This window comes from Crinia signifera, chromosome 6, assembly GCF_055691185.1.
Source record: "Crinia signifera chromosome 6, ASM5569118v1, whole genome shotgun sequence".
In the NCBI taxonomy this organism is placed as follows: domain Eukaryota; kingdom Metazoa; phylum Chordata; class Amphibia; order Anura; family Myobatrachidae; genus Crinia; species Crinia signifera.
In genome coordinates, this window is record NC_139222.1 from 19,172,553 (window position 1) to 19,190,966 (window position 18,414).

An 18,414-nucleotide genomic window follows, 5' to 3' on the forward strand; every position below is an offset into this window, starting at 1 on the left:
CAAAATTCACACCGACTGAACCAAAATTCACACTATGGCACACAGATTGAGTCAAAATTCACATTATGCCACACAGATTAAGGCAAAATTCACATTTTGCCACATGGGTTGAGCCAAAATACAAACTATACCAAACGGATTGAGCCAAAATTCACAATATGCTCCAGAAACAGGGACATTGTAGGTCCCGGTTATTTGAAATAATACCCCTTTCAAACCATAAAATGCAGGGACTGGCCCCTTTTACACTAGGGAAAACGTTCCAGCTTTGCCCAGCTGTATCTCCGGTTCCCGAGGGGCTAGCGACGCAGAGCCGGGCTCATTGGAAAGCCCCAGTCCTCATCTACAAAATGGGCCTATTTGGAGAGTGGGACTGGATCTGTAGCTCCATCAGGCCCATTGTTAATTCGGCCCTGCCTAAATCTAATTCTCTCTGCACAAGTTACATCTGCCCCACCTGCAGTGCACATGGTTTTGTCCATCTAAGAAGGAATTTGTCAGAAAGAGTGAACTAGAATAAGGCCCATAGTCCTGGAGCCATAGACCCTGGAGTAACATAATCCTGGATTAACATAGTAACTGTAGTAACATAGTCCTGGAGCCATAGACCTGGAGTAATATAGTAACGTAGTTCTGGAGTAACATAGTCCTGGAGCCACACATGTATTATGTAATGCACCACATATATTAACCAGCTCTAGATGGTGTGTGGTCTATTGATGTCATACTAATTAGATCCCTCCCTCGGGCGTTCGCATGGGGGAAGAGATGTTTAGTGACTGTGCATAAGCATTTATGTGCATGTGCAGCGGCTTGGTGCGAGAGGGCACGCCAAATTGCTTATTCACCATCATGTTAGCACCTAGCAGTGCCCATCAAAATGCTGGGCATTCCCATGGTTATTTGGCGATGATGCGGCTGGGCAGCTGACGCTACCGGATGTCAACTGCCCACCCTCTTCCGGTACAAGGTAGCCGCTAGATGCACTAAGCTAGAAAAGTGATCAAATGGAGAGTGATAACCCACCAGCCAATCATCTCCTAACTACCATGTCACAGGCTGTGTTTGAAAAATGACAGGTAGGAGCTGATTGGGCGAGATGTACTAAGCCTTGAAAAGTGATAAAATGGAGGGTGATAAACAAACGACCAATCAGCTCCTGCCTGACATTTTTCAAACACAGTCTGTGATATGTCAGGTAGGAGCTGATTGGCTGGCTGTTTATAACTCTCCATTTTATCACTTTTCAAGGCTTAGTACATCTCGCCCAGTGTTTTAGATCTGTGTGCACCTTAGAAATCATGAGATGGTTGGTGACCAATGAATGGATTTCTTATGCGCACGCGAGCTGCATATGGATTATTATGCAAATCAGCCATTTGCATGCATGTGGGGATATCCGGCATGCGAGGAGGGGGCCTTGCATTCATGCGGGCGGCGTTTAAAGCACACACAAAGCTGCAGATTTGCGTGTGAACCAGAATGACCTCCTATGTCCCAAGAAGTCTGATAGTGTCCTGGATGTGAAGTCCATAGTTACCACAGTCACAGAGCACTGACGCGTTTCACTACTCTCACATAGCTTTTCCAAAGGTGACAAGGCAATATGGCTGGTGCTGTTTTACATACCTGTCCTGATGGTCAGTCAGCCAATTATAATAATCATTCACTTGATAAATCATACGAGAAACTAGCAGACAATTGTATAGATAAATATACCATGGAACACATCTGAATTACACCAATATCTACTTAATTGCAGAGAGAATAAGCAGTAGGGATGCCAATCCCGGGGCATTTTTTCAATCCCGGATTCCGGATAACATTTGGCGTGCCAGACAGGAGACCTGATTGGACCCTCAGAAAAGTGCTGTGTTTTATATAAAACATTTGAAAGGTTACTCTGTAAGAAAAAGGGAGTACTGTAGGTTTTCATTCTGGTCAGTTTAGTTCTGGACACTGGACTGTCATATATCTGAAAATGCCTGTAAATACCTGCAGACAATCAGGACTGTAACTCCGTTAGAGGATTTATGGAATGTTGATTTAAGTATTCTAAAAAAAAGAGAGTCGTGCTGAGGCTGCAATTCTTAATCTCGTCTCATAGGTACAGGATGTGCAGATAGAGCGACATTCCCTAAGGGAGCAAGAGCGACATTCCCTAAGGGAGCAAAATTATGTCCTGAGAACCTGTGTAAGGTCCCAGGAACAGTGCACCAGTGTATTGCAGACACAGTGAGAACATTATACATAGTAACATAGTAAGTAAGGCTGCAAAAAGACATTAGTCCATCGAGTTCAACCTATCTGACTTGTAACTACTGACTTCAGTAAGTCATATCTATATTATTCCCTTAGTGGGCAAAAATGTATCCAGGTTTGAAGAATCCTCATCTTAATTCAGCACAGTATTTATTTTCCTGGAGCCTCAGTACATGCCCGCGTGTCCTAAGTATAGGCCTGTTACTGACCAATCATCTCCCAGTTCCATATAATTCCCAATCCTGTATTTGAACATAGTAATCATATCACCTCTTAACCTCCGTTTCTCCAGTGTAAACATATTCAGCCTGGTTAACCTATCTTTGTAGTCTAGTGATTCAAGACCTTTTACTCTGTACCAATTCATTTATGTCCTTTTTAAGGTGCGGTGCCCAGAGCTGAACACAATATTCCAAGTGTGGTCTCTCTAATGTCTTGTAAGAGGCACTTTCAAATTGGCATCCCTTGAATCTGTTCCCCTTTTAATGCATGCCAGTATCCGGTTTGCTTTTGTGCACTACTACCCAATTTTTCATCTATGATCTATAAGTCCTTCTCTACAGCAAAATTCCCTATTACTCCATTTAGACTATAAGTAGTTTGTTCATGTTTGTTCACATAAGGAATTACTTTACATTTTTCAACATTAAACTGCATTTTCCACCTTTCAAGTTTAAGTCACTGTAGTGTTTCCACCTCCTCTTCTGAGCATTACTATTTGTGTCATCCGCAAATATTGCAATTTTACTCACTATATCACTTTCAATATCATTAATGAATATATTAAACAAGGTGGGTCCCAATATTGAACCTTGCAGGCCTCTACTTCGTACCTTACTCCAGGTGGAATGTATGCCATTTATCACCACTCTCTGTCCTCGATTGTGCAACCAGTTTTTAATCCAATGACACATTTTTGTCTCCTAACCTTAAATTACCTAGTTTCATTAATAACCTTTTATGAGGCACGGGTCAAAAGCTTTAGCGAAATCAAGCAGCATTACATCAACAGATTTCCCTAAGTCCCCTCATAGATGCTAATTAAATTAGTCTGACATGATCTATTTTTGACGAACCCATGCTGAGCCTTACTTATCACTTTCTCCTGTTCTAAGAAATTTTGGATACTATCTCTTATTATTCCTTCTAATATTTCCCCAAAATGGATGCAAGGCTGACCGGTCTATAATTTTTCAAGGTTAGTTTTGCTGCCTTACTTTCATATTGGTACTACGTTAGCTATGCACCAGTCCCTTGGTACCGTCCCCGAGTTTATTGATTCCTCTGATTCAGATATTATTTCATTAATATAAATGGTGATAGGACAAGAAGGGAAATCTGTATATTCCCTTATGAGCGGATATAGACTGCATTTGTTTATAACATGTTTGTCCCAATAGACAACGGTCGCGGTCTGGTTATTTTAGATGAAACCAAGTCACGTGTTTGTGACCTTGCGTCTCAATCCTGGGACAATGCAGTCACATTGGGTCTTCAAAGTAATGTATTGACAAATGTGTACATAGGATTACATAGATGAAACATTCAGAATTCAGGCAATAGCGCCCTCTACTGTTATTTACATTTATGATATTACACTTTAGCCTTTGCACATATAAAAGAGCCTACTCAGGAGTTCTGTAGCCTCTATAACCAGGACCCTGTCAGTGTAAGGGTAGCCTCTGTAACCAGGACCCTGTCAGTGTTAGGGTAGCCTCTGTAGCCTATATAACCAGGGCTCAAAATATGAATGAGGAGGACGGCTTTGTAAATTAGGGTACTTGTGAGTTATCCGGGCTGCCGATTTTTTCATCGCGCCCAAAAAATCGCGTCGGTCGCGGCCATTATAAGGGGCCGCGACGCGACCGACGCGATGCCCACGATTTCCCATAGACAGTAATGTTAAAAGACGCAATGGACCCGATTTCCCATAGACAGCAATGTTAAAATTATTACAGTAATGTTAAATGATGTGCAAAATAAAATGACAATGTGAAATGGGGCAATATGGCCATTTCACATTGGATATGTTTTTAAAAAAAAAATGTTTCATGGCCCCGTTAACGCCACCCCGCTATTGACGCCAACCCGAAGCGTGGCGAGCGCAGCGAGCCCGCTAGGGGCGGCGGTACGTGTCCTCCGACCTTTTCATACCCCTACTATCCACGTCGGCGTGGGGTTGAGAATAGAAAGTGTGGCGAGCGCAGCGAGCCACCGAGCCCGAAGCGTGGCGAGGGGACGCGGACACCTGTGAAGCCCGCGGATACCTGTGAAGGTATCCGCGTGCGTTGGCCACACTTTCTATTCTCAACTCCACGCTGACGTGGATAGTAGGGGTATGAAAAGGTCGGAGGACGCGTACCGCTGCGCTCGCCACGCTTCGGGTTGGCATCAATAGCGGGGTGGCGTTAACGGTGGCCATATTGGCCAATTTCACATTGTCATTTTATTTTAACATTGCTGTCTATGGGAAATTGGGTCCATCGCGTCTTTTAACATTACGGTCTATGGGAAATCGCGGGCATCGCGTCGCGGCCCCTTATAACGGCCACGACCGACGCGATGCCCCCAATTTGGGGGTAAATCGCGGGCATCGCGTCGGTCGGGTGTCCTTAAGTTAACTACTTAAGGACAAAATCGGCAGCCCGGATAATTCACAAGTACCTAAATTAGCTGTATTCTCCATTCGTATTTTTGGATCGTATACAGCCGATCTCATTCGTTCCCGTTCGTACAGCCGTCTTAGTACATTTCCCCCTATGTGTCTCATGTTATATAATGGGGCAGTTGTACAGATCCTGCCACATAGCATCAGACACCTGCACCTGCCCTGTGGGAACACATTATCTCCCAGCTCTGACCCCAGTGACAGAGTAACAGATCCCACATTATGGGGCTCATGTGGAGGTGGCCGGGAGTTGTGTCTAAGTACCGGGTGCCAAATGGGATCCATAAAGCTGCATGGTGCTGGGCTCGTGGGCTGTGAGTACCACGGAACGTGGCCGGCTCGGCAATCCCAGCACATGCACCTCCTACATAGGTGCCGGGGTATGACAAGAGGCGCAGAGTCATAGTGATGGCCCAAATATCAGTATACACCACACACATTACAGTACAGGGTCACACAGTGTATTTATTACATATATATTACAAAGAGGCTGTTATACATAAAGCACAGGTACAACAATGCGGTTATATAATGACTCAGCAATACATACACCAGCTGCTTTCCCATATACAGTCAGACTAGGAGACATGGAGTCTTATTGCACACTGATCGCTCATGTCACTGTAACCATGGCAATACATCACAGCAGCAATAGAACTGGAACATCAGCATAACTGACAGATGCATTCAGCCAATCAGATGTGGCCGCCGGCATTAGTTGTGTGTAACTTGCACTAAGGGTGGAGAGGGAACCAAATGGACTCCCAATTACTGTAAAATATAACCATGTCAACATTGACACCAAAACATGTGATAAACTAGAGTGGACCTCAGTTTGACATTTTGACCCTGTTAAACTTTTCTATGCTGACTTTAGTGTAGACATATTGGGTGAAATTTAATAGGATGAGAGATTCAGAAAGCGAGAGATTTGGTAAGAAATCTCCATTTTTTTTTAAAGCGGCAATCATTTACACTGCAAAATCAAACTGGTTTTGCAGTGTAAATGATTGTAGCTTTAAAAAACCTGGAGATTTCTTACCAAATCTCTCACTTTCTGAATCTCTCATCCTATTAAATTTCACCCATTGACTGTCTATCTAGACATTGTCTATCTAATAATCCACTCACGATGGATGATAGAGGAATTTGGTATTGATGCTTCCGTTTCATGTAGATCAGCTTATTGAATGTATATTTTTTGTATGTGAGTTTGCTGGTGTCTACAAACAGTTGATTTATGTGTAAAACATTTCCCACATTCAGAACATGAAAATGGTTTCTCTCCTGTGTGAAGTCTCTTATGTTTAACAAGAGTTGATTTATCTGTAAAACATTTCCCACATTCAGAGCATGAAAATGGTTTCTCTCCTGTGTGAAGTCTCTTATGTGTAACAAGATTTGATTTATCTGTAAAATATTTCCCACATTCAGAGCATGAAAATGGTTTCTCTCCGGTGTGAGTTCTCTCGTGTGTAACAAGATTTGATTTAACTCTAAAACATTTACCACATTCAGAGCATGAAAATGGTTTCTCTCCGGTGTGAAGTCTCTTATGTGTAACAAGATTTGATTTAACTCCAAAACATTTCCCACAGTCGGAGCATGAAAATGGTTTCTCATCTGTGTGACTTTTTTCATGTATAACAAGAGTTGATTTAGCGCTAAAACATTTCCCACATTTAGAGCATGAAAATGGTTTCTCGCCCGTGTGAAGTCTCTCATGTTTAACTAGACTGTCTTTTTGTCTAAAACATTTCCCACACTCAGGACATGGAAATGGTTTCTCACCTGTGTGATGTCTCTCATGTATAATTAGACTTTCTTTTTGTCTAAAACATATCCCACATTTAGAGCATGAAAATGGTTTCTCGCCTGTGTGATTTCTCTTATGTGTACGAAGATTTGATTTATGTGAAAAACATTTCCCACACTCAGAGCATGAAAATGGTTTCTCGCCTGTGTGATTTCTCTTATGTGTAACAAGATTTGATTTATGTGCAAAACATTTCCCACACTCAGAACATGAAAATGGTTTCTCGCCTGTGTGGCTTCTCTCATGTCTAATGAGAACTGATTTCTTTGTGAAACATTTCCCACATTCAAAACATGAAAACGGTTTCTCACCTGTGTGATGTATCTGATGTAAAACAGAATCTGACTGATGTATAGAACTGTCACCAAACTCAGAACTGGATGATATTGTATCATCTTTATGGTCTGTACTGTGTGTAGTAAGGTCTGAATGATCAGGAGAAAGTTCCTCATGACTAGAGGGACCAGATGAAATATCTGCAATGGGAAATGTTGGGTGTGTATTGGAGATAATGGTGGTTTCCTCTGGAGAATCTTGTCTGATGTTCTTCTCTTCTAGTATATAACCTGGAGACACAATGAGATCTCCCTCCGGGATATTCCTGCTTGTGCGCCCATCTACAGGAAACAGATGAATGACAACAGACAGAATTGTTTACATTGAGAAGCAAATATTCATGGAGGTTTTATTACTTAAACTGAACATGTCTAATGCTGCGCACACACTGGCCGATATATCGCTGGTCCCTCAGCCAGCGATAGGTCTGTGAACAACGTCAGTCAGATATATCGCGTCAGCTCTGCAACGCAGCCGATAGTCAACATACCTAAAGCTAGATGGCGCTGTGTGTGTGAGGGCGATCTCCTGACCTCCCATACACCCGCTGCAGGAGCCGGCGGTGATCAGCAGCTGATCTGGCTGGCACAGTAATTGTACACGCCCAGTTGTGATATCAGTCACTGTGGGTTGGGCAGGGAGTAAGGAGAACACGCTGCCCAATCCGTCCACAGATATATCTAGAAGTATATACCCAGCCTGAGGGATATATTTCCCCTCTCTATGATCCTGCCTCTCCGCTCTGTATCCCCGCTCTATGATCCTCAGCCTCTCCGCTCTGTATCCCCTCTCTATGATCCTCAGCCTCTCCGCTCTGTATCCCCTCTTTATGATCCTCAGCCTCTCCGCTCTGTATCCCCTCTCTATGATCCTCAGCCTCTCCGCTCTGTATCCCCTCTCTATGATCCTCAGCCTCTCCGCTCTGTATCCCCTCTCTATGATCCTCAGTCTATCCTCTCTGTATCCCCTCTCTATGATCCTCAGCCTCTCCGCTCTGTATCCCCTCTCTATGATCCTCAGCCTCTCCGCTCTGTATCCCCTCTCTATGATCCTCAGCCTCTCCGCTCTGTATCCCCTCTCTATGATCCTCAGCCTCTCCGCTCTGTATCCCCTCTCTATGATCCTCAGCCTCTCCGCTCTGTATCCCCTCTCTATGATCCTCAGCCTCTCCGCTCTGTATCCCCTCTCTATGATCCTCAGCCTCTCCGCTCTGTATCCCCTCCCCAAATATCATATTTGTCCCTGTGGTAATAACACAGCTTCAGCTCAGGGCTCAGTTGCAAATTCTAGGCTCCTGCACAGCTATCTCTATTCCTAGGCAGACAGAGCTGTGCGGGGACGAGGCCAAGGTGATCAGCTGTGTGTGTCTGATGTCACACAGGCTGATCACAGTGTAAAAAGAACCCCCTAAAAACAATAAATCATACTCACCTCCCCAGTGGCCGGGGATTGCTGCCAGCCTCTTCCTGTGCTGTGTAAATTGATGCTGCAAAGTGGCAGGTAACATTACAGAACCAGGGGTTATGGGAGAAGGAAGCCCCAAAGATTGACAGCGCTGCAGGAGCCGATTCCCGGGGGTTGGTGAGTATACCAGCACCGTAGGGTTGTATGTCCCAACAAGCAGGGATATCTGCCCACATGGAAGCGCTCTGTGAGAAACCCGCATTGCAGCGGAGAAGCCGTTACATCATCAGGGCTCTGTACACCGGAGCAGCTGCTTTGCCTTTATACACAACTTGTGCGGCTGCGCCTCCATCTGATCCCTGACTTGGGAGTCAGTTCATCCATTTGTACAGATAATTGATACATTTGTGTGATGTATTCAGTGATCGCATTGCGAGTTTGGCCGATATCACATCCTCAGATGCAGATGGTGATAAATGGGCCCCATATACTGTAAGGTCTAACAAGCAGGGCCCTCTCCCTTCTGTGCTTTATCTTCCCTGACCTATACTGTCGTCATCTCCCCAATACCAACAGCGGCACGGAACCTCTGGGATCATCCAGCACTGCTTACATGGCTGCTGTGACTGCACCTGCTGCAATGTGGTTATAGCTTATATCTCATAGGCTACAGTGACATGCAGACTGCATAGACCCAGCCACAGTGACCTGCAGACTGCATAGACCCAGCCACAGTGACCTGCAGACTGCATAGACCCAGCCACAGTGACCTGCAGACTGCATAGACCCAGCCACAGTGACCTGCAGACTGCATAGACCCAGCCACAGTGACCTGCAGACTGCATAGACCCAGCCACAGTGACCTGCAGACTGCATAGACCCAGCCACAGTGACCTGCAGACTGCATAGACCCAGCCACAGTGACCTGCAGACTGCATAGACCCAGCCACAGTGACCTGCAGACTGCATAGACCCAGCCACAGTGACCTGCAGACTGCATAGACCCAGCCACAGTGACCTGCAGACTGCATAGACCCAGCCACAGTGACCTGCAGACTGCATAGACCCAGCCACAGTGACCTGCAGACTGCATAGACCCAGCCACAGTGACCTGCAGACTGCATAGACCCAGCCACAGTGACCTGTAGACTGCATAGACCCAGCCACAGTGACCTGCAGACTGCATAGACCCAGCCACAGTGACCTGCAGACTGCATAGACCCAGCCACAGTGACCTGCAGACTGCATAGACCCAGCCACAGTGACCTGCAGACTGCATAGACCCAGCCACAGTGACATGCAGACTGCATAGACCCAGCCACAGTGACATGCAGACTGCATAGACCCAGCCACAGTGACATGCAGACTGCATAGACCCAGCCACAGTGACCTGCAGACTGCATAGACCCAGCCACAGTGACATGCAGACTGCATAGACCCAGCCACAGTGACATGCAGACTGCATAGACCCAGCCACAGTGACATGCAGACTGCATAGACCCAGCCACAGTGACATGCAGACTGCATAGACCCAGCCACAGTGACCTGCAGACTGCATATACCCAGCCACAGTGACATGCAGACTGCATAGACCCAGCCACAGTGACCTGCAGACTGCATAGACCCAGCCACAGTGACATGCAGACTGCATAGACCCAGCCACAGTGACATGCAGACTGCATAGACCCAGCCACAGTGACATGCAGACTGCATAGACCCAGCCACAGTGACATGCAGACTGCATAGACCCAGCCACAGTGACCTGCAGACTGCATATACCCAGCCACAGTGACATGCAGACTGCATAGACCCAGCCACAGTGACCTGCAGACTGCATAGACCCAGCCACAGTGACATGCAGACTGCATAGACCCAGCCACAGTGACATGCAGACTGCATAGACCCAGCCACAGTGACATGCAGACTGCATAGACCCAGCCACAGTGACCTGCAGACTGCATAGACCCAGCCACAGTGACATGCAGACTGCATAGACCCAGCCACAGTGACCTGCAGACTGCATAGACCCAGCCACAGTGACCTGCAGACTGCATAGACCCAGCCACAGTGACATGCAGACTGCATAGACCCAGCCACAGTGACCTGCAGACTGCATAGACCCAGCCACAGTGACCTGCAGACTGCATAGACCCAGCCACAGTGACATGCAGACTGAGGGGAGTCACATTTCCCAAGCTTACACATTGCCCAGCTAGTACTATGTGCCAAAGTCATATTGCATCCACACCGCACTAGCATACTATGGCCGCCATTTTTCTTTGCATATTTACGTAAACAGTGTACAGAAGCAAGTAAGAATATTGGGCGAACTTAAAGGGCAGCCATACCAATACACATAGACCCATAATCCTCTATTACAAATAAGGGGATTTTTGTAAGAACTTACAGTTCGAATGTCTTTCTCTGAGTCCATCCTGGGGACACAGCTAACCATGGGATGTAGGAGGGTCCGCAGGAGCAAGGCACCTATGCTGACATCATTGAGAGGCAGGCTCCGCCCTTCTGCATCCCAGCATTCCTCAGTTCAACTTCCAGAGCACACTAGGATACTCACTACAACGCCTGAACATATTAATATGCACAATCAAATAATAACATGACAACACATGAAATGGTATAAACTTACTGAGCGTAAGGGAGGGATCGCTGTGTCACCGGGATGGACTCAGAGAAAGGGATTCGAATGATAAGTTCTTACAAAAATCCCCTTTTCTCTGTCATCCATCCTGGTGACACAGCTCAACCATGGGACGTTCAAGAGCCGGTCCTTTGGGAGGGTCCGCAGTTCTCATCACTGCTCGCCCAAATGAAGCGGTCCTCCGATGCGAACTCTTGGAACCTGTAGAATTTGGTAAAGGTGTGACCAAGTGGCGGCCCTGCACAACTGCTCCGCTGTAGCCCCATGACGCACAGCCCAAGAGGAATCAACCGACCTAGTGGTATGGGCATTAATCCTGGAGGAAACTGGCCTGCCAACTTTAGCGTAAGCAAAGGCAATTACCAACCTTAACCATCTAGCAATGGTCTGCTTAGAAGCTGGCCACCCTCTCTTATGTAAGTCATATAGTACCAGTAACAAATCGGTCTTACGAAAATCCTTCACTCTGTACACATAAATGCGCAGCACGCGAACCAAGTCCAATTTCTTCAGTTTGTCCCTATTTCTTGCCTCCTCTGGAGGGCAAAACACCGGGAGCACAATCTCCTGGTTCAAACGGAAATTTGACACTACCTTCTCGGTAGAAACGTAGGCACCATTCGCAGAACAACGCTATCATCATGAAATACCAGAAAAGGAGACTTGCAAGACAAGGCCCCCAATTCCGACACTTACCTCACCGAAGCGATAGCCAATAGAAAAGTCAGTTTCCAAAAAAAAAAAAATTAAGATTAGCCGACCTTAAAGGCTCAAATGGGGGTTTCTGCATAACCGAAAACCCCAGAGACAGATCCCAAGCCGCCACTGGCTGTCTATATGGAGGTTTGATCCTCATAACTCCCTGTAGGAAAGTTTTCACTTCCGGTAACAGAGCCTCTCTCTTTGGAAAGAAGATAGACAAAGCAGATAACTGCACTTTCAAAGACTGCCGACTCAACCCTGCCGAAAAAACGTCCTGGAGAAACTCCAGGAGCCTAGTGACTTCAAATTTAGACGTGTGAACCTTCTGTCGTTCACACCACCTGATATAAGTCTTCCAGATCCTATGATAATTGGCTGCCGACACAGGTTTCCGAGCCCTGAGCATGGTTCTGATAACTGCATCCGAGAAACCTTTCTTCTTTAACAAGGAGGTCTCAAAAGCCAGGCCGTCAAATTGAGACGAGCTAGGTCCTGATGTAGGAAGGGTCCTTGCTTGAGTAGGTCTGGTGGAAGGTGAAGACTCCACGATGCTGTCATCAACCTCAGTATGTCTGAATACCAAGACCTCCTGCTCCAATCCGGAGCAATCAAGATGATCCTCGACCCCCTGTGTCCTCACTCTCTTGAGGACCCGAGCAATTATGGGAAATGGAGGGAAGACATATGCGAGGCTGAAAAACCACGGAACATGGCACCACGGCATCCACTGCCCACGATGTCGGATCCCTGGTTCTTGAACAGAAATTGGGAACCTGACATTTGTGTCTGGACGCCATCAAATCCACCTCTGGGAGTCCCCAAAGGGATACAATGTCCTGAAAGACCGTCTGATGCAACGCCCATTCCCTCTCCAGCAGTTCTGCTCTGCTGAGGAAGTCAGCCTCCACATTACGGAAACCCCCGGAATGAATACAGCCGACAGAGCTGTAATATTTAATTCTGCCCACTGAAAGATCCGGGAGACTTCTTGCATCGCCATCCAGCTGCGAGTGCCTCCCTGGTGGTTGAGGTGTGCCACTGCCGTGGCATTGTCCGACTGGATGTGAATGGGAACTCCTCCGCCTGTAGAAGTATACTGATTGGCAGTTTTGATTCGGAGCTGGACCACAGACCCTGTAACCTGAGATGCAGGGACACAGTTTCCCAGCCCCCGAGACTGGCATCATTCGTGATGACCAACCAATCCCACGAGCAAAGTGAGCGACCCAATTTAAGGGATTCCAGATCCATCCACCACATCAACGAGTCGTTCGTCTCTTGAGACAGGAGAAGTGTTTCCTGTTTCAGGGACTTTGGATTCCCTGACCAACTGGAAAGGATGTTCCATTGAAAAAGCCTCGAGTGAAACCCAGCATACTGCAGGGTCTCGAAGGTTGCCACCATCTTGCCCAGAAGTTTCAAACACTGCCATATCAAAGGATTTGGCGACTGGAGGATTGCCAACACCAACCAACAGATGTCCATGGCCTTTGATTCCGGAAGGAAAACACGATGTAGATGTGTATCCAGAATCACACCCAAAAAATGAAGTCTCTGGGTAGGTGTCAAATGAGACTTCGGAAGATTTAACATCCACCCATGGTCTTGAAGGAACTGTGTTGGCAACTGTAAGATGTTCCTCCAACTTCTCCGCGGAGTCCACCTTGAACAAGAGATCGTCCAAGTACGGAATAATTACAATCCCTTTTAACCTGAGAGCCGCTGCCATGGCAGCCATCACTTTCAAGAACACTCTAGGTGCTGTGGCCAGTCCTAAGGGTAGGGCCTGAATCTGGAGAGGATTGCGCCTATTGCGAAACGCACATAGACTGATGTTCTGCGCAAATAGGTACATGTAGATAGGCATCCTGGATGTCCACTGATGCTAGAATTCTCCAGGTTCTATGCTTAAGAGAACCGACCGTAGAAATTCCATCCTGAAGTGATCCACCCACAGATGGAGGTTTAATGACTTCAAGTTTAAGATAGGTCTGAATGAACCCATCTGGCTTGGGGACTAAGAAAATAATGGAATAAAACCCCTAATTCCTTTCCTCCTGAGGCCCCGGGCTCACAACTTCCTTCTCGAAAAGGGACATCGATGACCCTCAAAGGGCCTTTCTCAAGCGAGCTTTTCGTGGCAGGGGTGTTGGGAGAAATCTCTTTGGAGGGACTCCCCTGAGATTGATCCTGTAACCTTGGAAGACAACAAAGAAAGGAGGAGCAAAAGGACGAACGGAAGGCTCCAAACCTAGAAACTCTGTGCTAAGTAGTTGTAGTGGGGAGGAAGTGCTCTTTTCCCCCCAGTGGCTTGTTGGATAAGGGAATCAAGTTCTGACCCAAAAAGAAGTTCTCCCTTAAAGGCCAACGCGTCTAGAGACTTCTTAGACTCGCTATCAGCCTCCCAAGCTTTTATCCAGAGAGCTCTCCTAGCTGTTACAGAAATGGCTGACACCTTCGACACCATTTTAGCACCTTCTTCACCGGCCTCACAAACATATTCCTCCGCACACTTTAACTATTCTGCTAAAGCAAAGGCTTTTGTGTCTGGCTGAAGCTGAGCACACAAGGTATCAACCCAACTCATCATGGCCTTGGAGACCCAAGCTGATGCAATCACCGGACGCAAAGTAAAACCAACGCCTTCAAACACCGCTTTTAGACAGCCCTCAATCTTTTTATCCACGGGGTCTTTGAACGCAGCACCACCTTGCACAGGCAAAGCAGTGGTCTTAGACAACCTAGCAACAGGTGCATCCACCAGAGGAATCTTTTCCCACAACTTCACATGCTCCTCCGGCATGGGATACATGTTGGCAAATCTCTTTTATCTGGTGTCTTACATGCCTCCCCTAGTAGTGCTTTCATGCCCTCGTCCGAGGGGAAAGTAACCGCGTCCCTGCGTTGTTTCTTAAACACACCCTGTAGCGGTACCTTATGAACATCTGAGAGATTTAACGTTTGCTTAACTGGCAATATCAAATCTTCAAAACCAGGGCCAGAAGTCTTACCTCTGGTCCCAAAACATGCCCTCAGCACATTCACCCTCTTCCTCAGAGTCTAAATTAAGGGGAGGAGGTGTTGATAAAGGGTGCCTAGGAGTGACCACCTCAAGGACCCTGGTGAACTGCTCCATAAAGGTATTCATTTTATGGACACTCAGTGTCCTGCATAATCTGTAACAATGCAGGGTACCCCTGAGAGGGGGTAATAGAGCCCACAGTCGGTTGGGGGTGGGGGGAGAAAAAGGCCTAGGAGACTTAACTAGCTCATCTCTCTGCTTACACAACCACTGCACCAAGGCAGTCATACATCTCCCCAGGGCAGCCACCCACGCAGGTTCAGGCTGCTCAGACCTCTGGGCTTGAGCCCCACTGGGCACAGACTCACATGCAGGGCACAAGTCCCCCTGATCCATCTGTTCAACAGTTAATTTAACTCCACAAAACCTGCAGTTAATTAACATGGCAGACGCTCCCTCCCCAAGAGCAGCAGCACTACACCTTTCTGTCATGATATATCACACACAGTGCAAGATGTCAGGCATCTGTACAGAACAATATAGCAGTGTACTTATCTGTCTGCGCTGCAGTAATGGACCCTCAGTGGTCACCAGGGAAGGTGCTGCCCAGAAGAAACTGTTCACTCAGTTCTGCAGTGTAAAATCCTCCTTCAGCTCCGCACAGTGTGGAGAATAAAGGGCGCCAGAACAGAGTGCAGGAAGAGACCTCCCCAGCCGCTCTTACCAAGTGTTTCCGATCTCTTTCAGTGTCTCCCCTTGTATGGGACCACTTGGAAGCGTCCAGCTGCGCTGGACTCCTGTAATAGGCATCAACTCAAATGGATTTCTGCTGGTAAAATGGCGGCACCATCGCGGGGGGGGGGGTCCGTCACCCATGATCCCCACCCTAAGCAGGGAGCCAGCTCAGGAAGCACCCCAGGGCTCAAGAGACCTCCTTTTGTGGAGATCAAAGCGCTGTGAGAGAGCAGACAGCGTCTCTCCCCACACAGGGCGCGCTTCTGTCAGCCTCTGCTGCACTGTCAGTGTAAAGAAAATTCCTCTGGAAGTTTCACACTGTAACCTGACACTTAACTAAGTGAATATTAATAGAAAAAAAAAAAAACTCTTAGCTAAAAAAAATGGCTGCAGCCAGTCAGCATAGCACCCACTCCAGTGGGCACCGAAAACGAACTGGGGAATGCTGGGATGCAGAAGGGAGGAGCCTGCCTCGCAAAGAAGTTAGTATAGGTGCCTTGCCCCTGCGGACCCTCCTACATCCCATGGTCAGCTGTGTCACGAGGATGGATGACCGAGAAATAGGGGCTGATGGATTCAGATGTATAAGATACACCAGAGAGTGTGGGGAGGAGACTGGTCAGATCTCTGGGCTGGTAACACACAGTAACATGATGTGAGGGGGAAGAGCAGGAGTATAATAGGGGCTGATGTCTCCTGATGTACGAGATACACCAGAGAGTGCGGGGAGGAGACTGGTCAGATCTCTGGGCTGTGACATGATGTGAGGGGGAGAGCAGGAGTATAATAGGGGCTGATGGTTCCTGATGTATGAGATACACCAGAGAGTGTGGGGAGGAGACTGGTCAGATCTCTGGGCTGGTAACACACAGTGACATGATGTGAGGGGGAGAGCAGGAGTAAAATAGGGGCTGATAGATGCTGATGTATGAGATACACCAGAGAGTGTAGGGAGGAGACTGGTCAGATCTCTGGGCTGGTAACACACAGTGACATGATGTGAGGGGAGAGCAGGAGTATAACAGGGGCTGATGGCTCCTGATGTATGAGATACACCAGAGAGTGTGGGGAGGAGACTGGTCAGATCTCTGTGCTGGTAACACACAGTGACATGATGTGAGGGGAGAGCAGGAGTATAAAAGGTGCTGATGGCTCCTGATGTATGAGATACACCAGAGAGTGTGGGAAGGAGACTGGTTAGATCTCTGGGCTGGTAACACACAGTGACATGATGTGAGGGGGAGAGCAGGAATATAATAGGGACTGATGGCTCCTGATGTATGAGATACACCAGAGAGTGTGGGGAGGAGACTGGTCAGATCTCTGGGCTGGTAACACACAGTGACATGATGTGAGGGGGAGAGCAGGAGTATAATAGGGGCTGATGGCTCCTGATGTATGAGATACACCAGAGAGTGTGGGGAGGAGACTGGTCAGATCTCTGGGGTGGTAACACACAGTGACATGATGTGAGGTGGAGAGCAGGAGTATAATAGGGGCTGATGGTTCCTGATGTATGAGATACACCAGAGAGTGTGGGGAGGAGACTGGTCAGATCTCTGGTAACACACAGTGACATGATGTGACAGGGAGAGCAGGAGTATAATAGGGGCTGATGGCTCATGATGTATGAGATACACCAGAGAGTGTGAGGAGGAGACTGGTCATATCTCTGGGCTGGTAACACACAGTGACATGATGTGACAGGGAGAGCAGGAGTATAATAGGGGCTGATGGCTCATGATGTATGAGATACACCAGAGAGTGCGGGGAGGAGACTGGTCAGATCTCTGGGATGGTAACACACAGTGACATGATGTGAGGGGGAGAGCAGGAATATAATAGGGACTGATGGCTCCTGATGTATGAGATACACCAGAGAGTGTGGGGAGGAGACTGGTCAGATCTCTGGGCTGGTAACACACAGTGACATGATGTGAGGGGGAGAGCAGGAGTATAATAGGGGCTGATGGCTCCTGATGTATGAGATACACCAGAGAGTGTGGGGAGGAGACTGGTCAGATCTCTGGGCTGGTAACACACAGTGACATGATGTGAGGGGGAGAGCAGGAGTATAATAGGGGCTGATGGCTCCTGATGTATGAGATACACCAGAGAGTGTGGGGAGGAGACTGGTCAGATCTCTGGGGTGGTAACACACAGTGACATGATGTGAGGGGGAGAGCAGGAGTATAATAGGGGCTGATGGCTCCTGATGTATGAGATACACCAGAGAGTGTGGGGAGGAGACTGGTCAGATCTCTGGGCTGGTAACACACAGTGACATGATGTGAGGGGAGAGCAGGAGTATAATAGGGGCTGATGGTTCCTGATGTATGAGATACACCAGAGAGTGTGGGGAGGAGACTGGTCAGATCTCTGGTAACACACAGTGACATGATGTGACAGGGAGAGCAGGAGTATAATAGGGGCTGATGGCTCATGATGTATGAGATACACCAGAGAGTGTGAGGAGGAGACTGGTCATATCTCTGGGCTGGTAACACACAGTGACATGATGTGACAGGGAGAGCAGGAGTATAATAGGGACTGATGGCTCCTGATGTATGAGATACACCAGAGAGTGTGGGGAGGAGACTGGTCAGATCTCTGGGCTGATAAAACACAGTGACATGATGTGAGGGGAGAGCAGGAGTATAACAGGGACTGATGGCTCCTGATGTATGAGATACACCAGAGAGTGTGGGGAGGAGACTGGTCATATCTCTGGTAACACACAGTGACATGATGTGAGGGGAGAGCAGGAGTATAATAGGGGCTGATGGCTATTGATGTATGAGATACACCAG

The 18,414-nt window shown here is 47.5% G+C and overlaps 2 protein-coding genes across 3 annotated transcripts in view; one reads left to right on the forward strand and one right to left on the reverse strand.

Annotated features, from left to right (window-relative positions):
* Positions 1-18,414, forward strand: part of LOC146009536 (uncharacterized) — a 783,885-nt gene that overhangs the window by 634,535 nt on the left and 130,936 nt on the right.
* The window catches only part of LOC146010088 (uncharacterized), a 340,453-nt gene continuing 328,031 nt past the window's right edge, over positions 5,993-18,414 (reverse strand). For both annotated transcript variants that reach the window (XM_083150990.1, XM_083150989.1), the window contains exon 6: positions 5,993-7,363. In XM_083150990.1, coding sequence (XP_083007116.1) covers positions 6,114-7,363 — 1,250 coding nt within the window. In that variant the 3' untranslated portion in view covers positions 5,993-6,113. The remainder of the gene's footprint in view (positions 7,364-18,414) is intronic.